This window comes from Gekko japonicus, unplaced genomic scaffold, assembly GCF_001447785.1.
Source record: "Gekko japonicus isolate JY-2015 unplaced genomic scaffold, Gekko_japonicus_V1.1 scaffold534, whole genome shotgun sequence".
NCBI classification, from domain to species: domain Eukaryota; kingdom Metazoa; phylum Chordata; class Lepidosauria; order Squamata; family Gekkonidae; genus Gekko; species Gekko japonicus.
The window spans coordinates 947,614-957,308 of NW_015172021.1; the positions used below are offsets into that span (position 1 = coordinate 947,614).

At 48.6% G+C, this 9,695-nt stretch overlaps 1 protein-coding gene across 1 annotated transcript in view; it reads right to left on the reverse strand.

The window, feature by feature from the left end:
* ACACA (acetyl-CoA carboxylase alpha) overlaps positions 1-8,543 on the reverse strand; it is a 297,952-nt gene extending 289,409 nt beyond the window's left edge. The window contains exon 1 of the mRNA XM_015420510.1: positions 8,317-8,543. Within this exon, the coding sequence (XP_015275996.1) occupies positions 8,317-8,543 (227 nt within the window). The remainder of the gene's footprint in view (positions 1-8,316) is intronic.
* Positions 8,544-9,695: the final 1,152 nt, after the last annotated feature.

The following is a 9,695-nucleotide window of genomic DNA, read 5'->3' on the forward strand; positions in this document are numbered from 1 at the left end:
GGCCCACATGCGACAAGTCACGTATTCAATGAAGTAGCTGGAGTTTGGGGTCAACTGACTACAGGAGGGGTCTCCAAACTCCTAGCCAATCTATACACACACCTGATGTGCAGCTATGGCAACCAGAAATTGGCCACACACCCCTGCTACTATGATTGGCCAAAGGCCACGGCTAGTCAGGATTAGCTTGGAGTATAATTGTTTGATCCCTATGGGAGTGAGTCTCCTCTTTGTGTTCTTGAGTCTCATGTTCTATTAGCTCTGAGGCTCTTACTGCCTGTTTTATTGCACCTGAAATGCTGTCTCTTGGGAGACAAAGAGTTGCTTTGTGAACTGGAGCACATGGTTGTGCAAAGATGGGATTTCTCCTCAAAATCCCTTGGTACTTGGACTATGTTGGACTGATGAATACTCCTGACTTGGTAACTATGAATCATTAATGTTTAGTTAAGGCAAACAGCTTTGTTATTTTTGTAATCTCTGATAGTCTATGCTAAGCTCTGTACTGAATAAAGATCCTTCTTATTTCTAATTATCTCTGGTGTTGTAACTTGAACTCCAAGGCTAAATCTTGTGCCTAACCCTGACCACATATGCTACCTTGGTAAGAGTAAAAGTGTGCATCTCTGGATTGAGTTGCTAATGTGCTCTGTCCCAGATGCCAAGTAAGGGTTTGGAATCTCTTCCCTTACGAGAAGCAGGGACTAGTGAAAAGAAGTTCTGGTGGCAAATTGTCCAGAAACCAGAGAGGGTATAGACCATCTCGTGGTTTGTTGTTTAATGTACTGAAAAGTACAGGATTCCCTCTCATCCCTGGACTGGCCTGAGTGGGCTAATCCTGTACAGCTTCCAAGATATGACATGGTAGGACTATTTGCCAAGGCTTAAAAACCAGCTTGTCAGCTAGAAAGAAGAGGCTGAGGAGCAGGTGAAGGGAACAGGCTGTGATCAGAGTAAAGGTAAAAGGTAAAGGCTTCCCTTGTTCGAAAGCCAGTCAAATCTGACTCTAGGGGGCAGTGCTCATCTTCATTTCCAAGCCGAAGAGCCAGCGCTATCCAAAGACATTTCCGTGGTCATGTGGCCGAGGCGCACGGAACGCTGTTACCTTCCCACCGAAGTGGTACCTATTTATCTACTTGCAATTTCTTGCTTTTGAACTGCTAGGTTGGCAGGAGCTGGGGCCAGAGATAGGAGCTCACTCCGTCACATGGCACTTGGGTCTCGAACTGCCACGTTACAGACCTTCTGGTCTGCAACTCAGCATCTTGACCTCTGAGCCACCACGGCCCTGTGATCAGAGAGGGCTGCTCAAAATCCCACCTGAGCCAGGAGTTCATCGAGTGACCTGCAGCAAGGCATCCTCTCTCTGTGTGTCACACAAACACATCATGTCCCATGATGAGACTGGCCTACCACACTGCACTGTTGTGAGTAATGCGGGTCAGTGTTTGCGAATCTCCTGGGAGCTCTGACAGCAGTCTATCAGTGCTAAGCGTTCTTAAAGGCCCATCAAGTTTGGCAGACAGAACAGAGAGTCAGTTGTGGGGGGTCCCTCTAAGATGTGACATCTTGTGAGCAAAAATTTCTACTTTGTGAGTTATGACTTACGGTGACCCGATGGATGAATGAATGAATGGCCTCCATGATATAACAGCCTCGCTCAGGTCTTGTCAACTGAGGGCCTTTGGGGCTTCCTTGACTGAGTCAAATCCAGGTCAGGCCCAAGGCTCCCTCTAAGATGTGAAGTCTTGTGAGCAAAAATTTCTACTTTGTGAGCAACTGGCATTAAAGTTGTGGGCGAGCGATTTGGCTACTGCATAAATTAAGTTTGCTCTGGAGCCCTCCTCTGTGAGCTAAGACAAAAATGTGTGAGCCGGAGGCTAAAAAAACTGTACACTAGCTCACACTAACTCAGCTCAGAGGGAACGCTGGTTGGGTCTTCCCCTTTTCCGGCTGCCTTCAACTTTTTCCTACCATGATTGTCTTCTCCACTTACTCATCTTCTCAAGATGACCCTGTTGGGGCCAGTCAGACAATCTCAGACTAACCTACCTCACAGGGTTATTGTGAAGTGAGACGGAAGGAGAAGGGAATGATGTGAGCCACTTGGAGGTGGTGGTGGAGTATAAATGAAATAAAGGAAGGAAGATTCCCCCCCAGCCTCTGTCCTTTTCCTGACTGTGGTGCACAGGGAAAGGCCTCACCACCGCGCTCCCTCTTCTCCCCAGGCGCACGTCTTGACCTCCACCGGCTGCACTGCCTCCATCCCCTTCTCATCCCACCACTTCTTTCTCCTTGGCCCGTCGGAGGAGGAGGAGGAAGAGGAAGAGGAGGAGGAGGAGATTGGATTGATACCCCGCCCTTCACTACCCTTCTCCTTTCCCTTCCCCTCTCCACAACAAACACTCTGTTAGGTAGGTGGGGCTGAGAGAGCTCTCCCGAGAACTGCCCTTGTGAGAACAGCTCTTGTCAGAACTATGGCTTGCCTAAGGTCATCCAGCAGCTGCAAGTGGAGGAGTGGGGAATCAAACCCAGTCCTCCCAGATCAGAGTCCGTACACTTAACCACTACACCAAACTGGGGAGCTGGGGGAAGAGGGAAGAGGCAGGGGGTGCTCATTTCAACACCAGCTGGTGTTGAGGACTGAAGAAGGGGGAGGCAGGGGCTGAGTTATGCAGGGGAAGGGCAGGGGAAGGACCCTCCCCCCGGCACATGGACCTGAGGAACCCTGGCAACAGCCACTCCCCTTCTACTGAGTACACTGCTTCTGAATCTACAGGACTTGAGATAAAGGACTTTCCTTTCCCAGCTCTTTTGCTTGGCTCAGGGGCAAGAGCACCGACTTTAAATGCTGAAGGCCCCAGGTTCAATCTCCAGCACCTCCAATTACAAGAATCTGGTAGATGGTGATAGAATCACAGGATCATAAGAGTTGGAAGGGACCTCCGGGATCATCTAGTCCAACCCCCTGCACAATGCAGGAAATTCACAAATACCTCCCCCTCCATACCCCCAGTGACCCCTATTCCATGCCCATCTTGCAAGGAAGATGACTGCTATATATATATATACAAAAAGTAACTAATTTGTATGGAATCCCTTGGGGAAAAACCTAGTCTCGCATATGATTTAATACATTTATTGGAGCTTTTGTTGGTTCCTCAGTAAATCGACTGCTTTCACTGCTAGGAGTCAATTGCTTTTGTTTGTATTTTGACTAAAAATAATATATTTAATTGTGTTAGTGTCCTTTGTAAAGTTTGTATCTCCAGTACCTGGCATTGCATCTTATGGCACACATGGCCCAGCCCAACAAAGTGACATTTATGTCAGCTCTGGCCCTCGTAACAAATGAGTTTGACACCTCTGGTTTAGGGCTTTATAGGTCAACCCAACACCTTGAATTGGCACCGGAAATTAGCTGATATGGGTGATATGAAAGACCTCTGCCTGAAACCCTGGAGAGCCGCTGCCAGTCTGAATACACAATTCTGACCTTGATGCACTGAGAGTGTGATGCAGTGTAAGGCAAATGGGAAGGGGGTCAAGGCTTAGCGGCAGAGCATCTGCTTGGCACGGAAGAGGTCCCGAGTTCAATCCCCACCATCAGTAGAGGGCGATGTAGAAGGCTATTTCACTTCTACTCCACTTTTCTCCCTGATGGGGATCCACAGCAGCTTACATCACCCTTCCTTTTAATCCTCACTCTTTTACATCACTCTTACAATCACTCTTTTACATCACTCTTCCTTTTTATCCTCACAACAACCCTGCAAGGTAGGTTAGGCTGACAGTCTGGGACTAGAACGAGGTCCCCTGGCAAGCTTCTATGGCAGAGTGGGAATTCGAACCCAGGTCTCCCAGATGCTATACCACTACACAATCTGGCTCTCATACCACGCTGGCTCTGAGGTTTGTTGATTCTGTATGTTTTAATCCTTGAGGACCTTTAAGCAGGCAATCTGTGTATTTAATTATTTTAATTTTAAACTTTTATTTGAGAGCCGGTTTGGTGTAGTGGTTAAGTGCACGGACTCTAATCTAGGAGAACCGGGTTTGATTCCCCTCGCCTCCACTTGCAGCCTCTGGTGTGAACTTGGGTCAGTCACAAGTTCTTTCAGAGCTGTTCTCTCAAGAGCAATCCTCGAAAGAGCTCTCCCAGCCCCACCTACCTCACAGGGTGCCTGTTGTGGGGAGGGGAAGGGAAAGGAGTTTGTAAACCACTCTGAGGCTCCGAGTGAAGGGCGGGGTATAAATCCAATCTCTTCTTCTTCTTAATTTTGCTAATTGTATCCTTGCTGCTCAGCTGCTACACTGCTTGCTGCCTTTAGCCCACAGATAGAAGGCAGGAGAGAAATTAAATCCAGCAAAGACGGAGGTCCTGTACCTGACCCGGGTGTGTGTGTGTGTGTGTCAGGAATCCGGCCTCCAAGCCTTGGTGGGGCACCGTTGACTCCAGCGCCAAGGGTAAAAAGCCTGGGGTTGATCCTGGATGCCTCACTTACCACGGAGGCCCAGGTCACCAATGTTGCAAGAACTGCCTTTTATCATCTCCAGCTGGTTCTCTAACTTTCCTCCCAGGATTTAGCTACAGTGATCCATGCAATGGTCACTTCCAGACTGGATTACTGTAATTCACTCTATGCGGGGCTGCCCAGAAACAGCAGCATGTGCAAAATGCGGCGACGTGCTTGCTGACGGCGACATCTGTGTGGACGCGCATTCAGCCAGTGTTGCACCAGTTGCACTGGCTGCCAATTGCACTGGCTGCCAACTGAGTACCAGATCCATTTCAAGGTTTTGGTCTTAACCTTCAAAGCCCTATGCAGCCAAGGACCAACACACCTACGGGACCGTCTCTCCCCATAGGTGCCTCAGAGAGCCTTGTGCTCCACAGACCAACACCTTTTTATAGTCCCCAGTCCGAAAGACGTCTGCCTAGCCTCGACCAGGGCCAGGGCATTTTCTGCCCTGGCACCGACCTGGTGGAACACCCTCTCAGTTGAGATTAGGGTCCTGTGGGATTTATTACCATTCTGCAGGGCCTGCCAAATGGAGCTGTTCCGCCAGGCCTTCGGTTGAGCTGTGGGCATCCAACTGTTTCAGCCTCTCCTGCTCATACTGCCTTACTTAATGGCCCCTCGGTGCTATAGAAATCTACACAGCACTCTCCGACAAGTTGGATGCCTTGTTGTTGTTCAGTCACACAGTCGAGTCCGACTCTTCGCAACCCCATGGACAAGATCCCGCCAGGCCTTCCGGTCTTCCGCCGTCCTCTGAAGTTTGCTCAATTTCATGTTCGTTGCATTGGGGACACTGTCTTAACTATCTCACCCTTTACCGTCCCTGTCTTCTTTGACCTTCAATCTTTCCCAACATCAGGGTCTTCTCCAGCGAGGGCTCCCTTCTTATTTGGTGGCCAAAGTATCTGAGCTTCAGCTTCAGTATCTGGCCTTCCTTCCAGGGAACAGTCAGGGTTGATTTCTTTTAGGATTGATTGATTTGATCTTCTTGCAGTCCAAGGGACTCTCAAGAGTCTTCTCCAGCACCATAGTTCAAAAGGATCTATTCTTCGGCGCTTGGCCTTCCTTATAGTCCAACTCTCACAGCCATACATTACTACTGGGAATACCATCCCTTTGACCATATGGACTTTTGTTGGCAGGGAGATGTCTCTACTTTTTATCATGCTGTTTAGGTTTGCCATCACTTTCCTCCCAAGGAGCAGGCGTCTTTTAATGTCATGGCTGCAGTCACCGTCTGCTGTGATCTTGGATCCCAGGAACGTGAACTCTGTCACTGCTTCCACGACTTCCCCTTCTATTTGCCAAGGAGTGATGAGGCCAGATGCCACGATCTTAGGTTTTTTTATGTTGAGTTTCAAGCCAATCTTTGCACTCTCCTCTTTCACTGTCAGCAAGAGGCTCTTTAGGTCCTCTTCACTTACTGCCATTAGAGTGGTATCGTCTGCATATTTGATGTTGTTGGTTTTTGGATGCCTACTGATCACCTAAATGCGCACAAACAGGAGGCATTCTGGACTCCCACGAACTGGTCTGCCATTTAATTGAAGTGATTTTAATCTGGTTTTAAATTATGTGTTTTAACATTCTTATTATGACTCTTTTTTTGCAACAGTGCTGTGGTATGACTGCTGTGACCGCTCTGAGCCGCTCGCAGGGGAAGGCGGGATACAAATAAAAATAAATAAATAAATGTTTTACATAGAGGCCTCTGCCCCGGAGAGCCACTGCCAGCCAGAGTAGACCATACTGAGCTCGAGAGACAGCCCAATTTGGTATAAGGCAGCTTCGTGCATCCTTGACATCAGGGATTGGGACCTTCTGTCAACAGCATCTCTACTAAGGATTTTCCTACAGTCCCACTACTCCCCCAGAGTAAGGTAAGGAAAGAAGCACGGCTGGGGAATCACACGCAAAAGAAACCAAGCAAAGAGCTGTGGGGCTCCCCCGGTCAGAAAGGAGCCAGTCTGAAGGAGAAGGAGGAGGGCAAGAATACACCCCTTTCCCTCTGGCTGAACCCCACTGTCCACCTCCGCCTGTGGTGGCGTGTTCAGCGTGCTGCAAAATGCCCTCTTGGGTCACAGAACACAACTGTAAAATTCCACAGGACTGTATCTGGCGCAAACAGAGCACACAGTCCCAACATGCTTCTCAGGACCCTGTGATACATGCACAGAGTGCAGCAGGAAACCAAAAATGGAAAGATGAGACATTTCAAGGCTGCTCACCCCACGGCCTAGAAACAGGCAATTGGAAAGGTACATCTTTTACAAAGGGAAGATATAGCTGTTCATCTAGCATCTACAGACTGTCCTTTCCCACTTCGCATGGTTCCAGAGGCTGGACATATGGCTATCTGAACACTAAGGTAAAGGTTTCCCTTGCTTGAAAGCAAGACAGATCTGACTCTAGGGGGCGGTGCTCATCTCCATTTCCAAGACGAAGAGCCAGCACTGTCTGAAGACGTTTCCATGGTAATGTGGCCGGCATGACTAAACGCCGAAGCACACGGAACGCTGTTCCCTTCCCACCAAAGCGGTACCCATTTATCTACTTGCAATTTCTTGCTCTCGAAATGCTAGGTTGGCAAGAGCTGGGGCCAAAGACAGGAGCTCACTCCGTCACACGGCACTCGGGTCTCGAACTGCCGAGATACAGACCTTCCAGTCTGCAGCTCAGCATCTTAACCTCTGAGTCACCATGGCCCCTTATCTGCCCACTATCCACCTTCAAAAGGAACCAGGAAGGCCAGGCCATTCACCAAACAGTAGGAAAAACAGCTAATGCTGGCAACTCACATACAGAGAGAGAGAGAGAGCTTTTTTAGTTGAAAACCAACTCCTAAATGTGCTACTGGACTCAAATCTAGCTACACCTCAGAGACCAACAAAATTATCAAGGTATAAGTTTGCAAGAGTCAAAGCTCCCTTTCTCCAAAACCTTATATCCTAGAATACCTTGTTGGCCTCTATACCACCCTCCAGTCTAGTTGTTCTATTGCAGACCAACACGGCTACCCTCCGAATCCTTCTTAATTAAATGTATAGAATACATTAACTGTTGCATTCAGCATATTCACCCAAGAAGCAGACCAAATAACAGCATCTAAAGCACCTCCGATCTTCATCTGAACTTGATTTGATGTCCCACAGATGTTTCTTTTAAGCTCCACCATTCCCAGCCCTTGGCACCTTCCCAGCTCAACCGGAAACCCTGGGCCATCACGCCTGCTCAAGACCAGCAACTTAATTCTGCCCGGAAAAGACAGAGGAAAGGATCTCCTGCTCCCCCTATGAACTTGCCCGATTCCTACAGTCGCCATGTTGTAGCTCCTTGAAATAAAGCAGAGGGCCAAGCAAGGCCTGTTTCTTTGGGGGGGGGGCACCTTCAGTATGGCATTACCCCCCACCCACCCACAGACAGATGGGGTTGGATGCGCTAAATTTATGACACCGGCAGAGAACACTTGTTCACTCTGGCCCCAGAGGGTAGCTTTCCTTATGATTTTAAGTGCAATTTTAATATTTTTAATTGCATGTAAGCTGCCTCAAGCACCTCCAGGGGACACACATGAATTTGACGCAGATGAAACCAATAAACTATTTGCAGAGCATGGTTGAAACAGCAACTGCTTGGCTGAGAACGGGAGGCGCAGCGGAGCCGGTGGGGTGCCCCATTCCCACTCATGTCACACTCCTGGTTAGTCAGTACTTGTTGCCCTCGCAAGGCCAATTGGATGAGTAGGAATGGCGAAAGGCCCCAGAGTTGAAAGAACTGGGATCCATTTTGGTACCTCATATGACTGGCCAGCCCGTCTTGGACACTGGAGGGAGCCAGGTCGGAAAGCGAGTCCGAGCTGACGGAGACCGGCGACAAGGACCGCTCTTTGTCCTCCAGCAGGTCGATTTTCACCAACGAGCTCGTCTCGTCCTCGGAGTTGTCCTCAGACACGGAGCCAATGATGAAGCGAGAATGGGCGTTCAGCTCCAAGGACTTGTCGTCCGGCACAGGCTCACCCATTGTGCCACCAATGTATGTCTGCACCACTGGAGTGGGGAGAAAAACACACAGAAAGAATATGTGTGAAGACTTCAGAGCACCACAAGTTGTTGCAGCCACAGAGGGGAAAAATATAATCCCCAGGGAGAGAGGCAAGAAGATGGTTTCCAGCCATTCACACATGAACACCCATGAAGGTGCCATATGTCCAATCAGACCATTGCTCAGTGTCCGTATTATCGGCTCAGATGGGCAGCGGTTCTCCAGGGTCTCAGGCTCAGGTCTTTCCCATCACCTCCTGCCTGGTCTTTTTAACTGGCGGTGCTGGGACTTGAACCTGAGGCCTCTTGCACACCGAGCAGATTCTCTTCCACTGAGCCACAGCCCCACAGAAAAAACACAGTAAAATACATAGCAGTTGACTAGGAACGGTCATGAGTCTCACTTACACATTTCAGTGTGCACACAGACGTCCTGCCTGCATGTATGTACATCTGTTTGTAAGAAAGAGCCAACAGACATTCACTGTACAAATGAAATCAGGGATCAGTACGTGGATCCATGTGAGGTTTCAGTCACATGTTCGGCTGCACATGTGTTGAATGTAACATGAGGACTACTCCACACACACATCACGGAACACAAATTGCACACCGTACACAGACTGTATATGCATTCATTGAAGTGTGCTAACCCAGATAGTTATAGCCTGTAATACTACAGAAGTAATCTGCGCAAAAGCAGGTGGGTGTGCACAGAAGACAGTTTTGTACCAAAGAAAACACACCAATTTCTGCATATAAACTTAACTACGTTCATCAAGTTTTCTTTCCAAGAATAATTTCTCTCTGTTCTACAAACAGACAAGGAGTTACACCATGGTGCTCGACTCCTGATTTCTGGAAATCCTGCTTGGCTCTTCGTCCTCCCTGAAAGATCTTGTCTCATTATGCATTGACTGGAGGACTGGAATCATTTTTTAAACTAAAGCAAATATTAAGAACATAAGAAGATCAGACCAGTGAGGGTCCATCTGGTCCAGCTTCCTGTCTCATACAGTGGCCAACCAGTTCCTATGAAGGGCCAACAACAGGGAACAGAGGCTGAAGCCTTCCCTTGATGTTGCCTCCTGGAACTGGCATTCAGAGGTTTAGTGCCTCTGAACATGGAGGT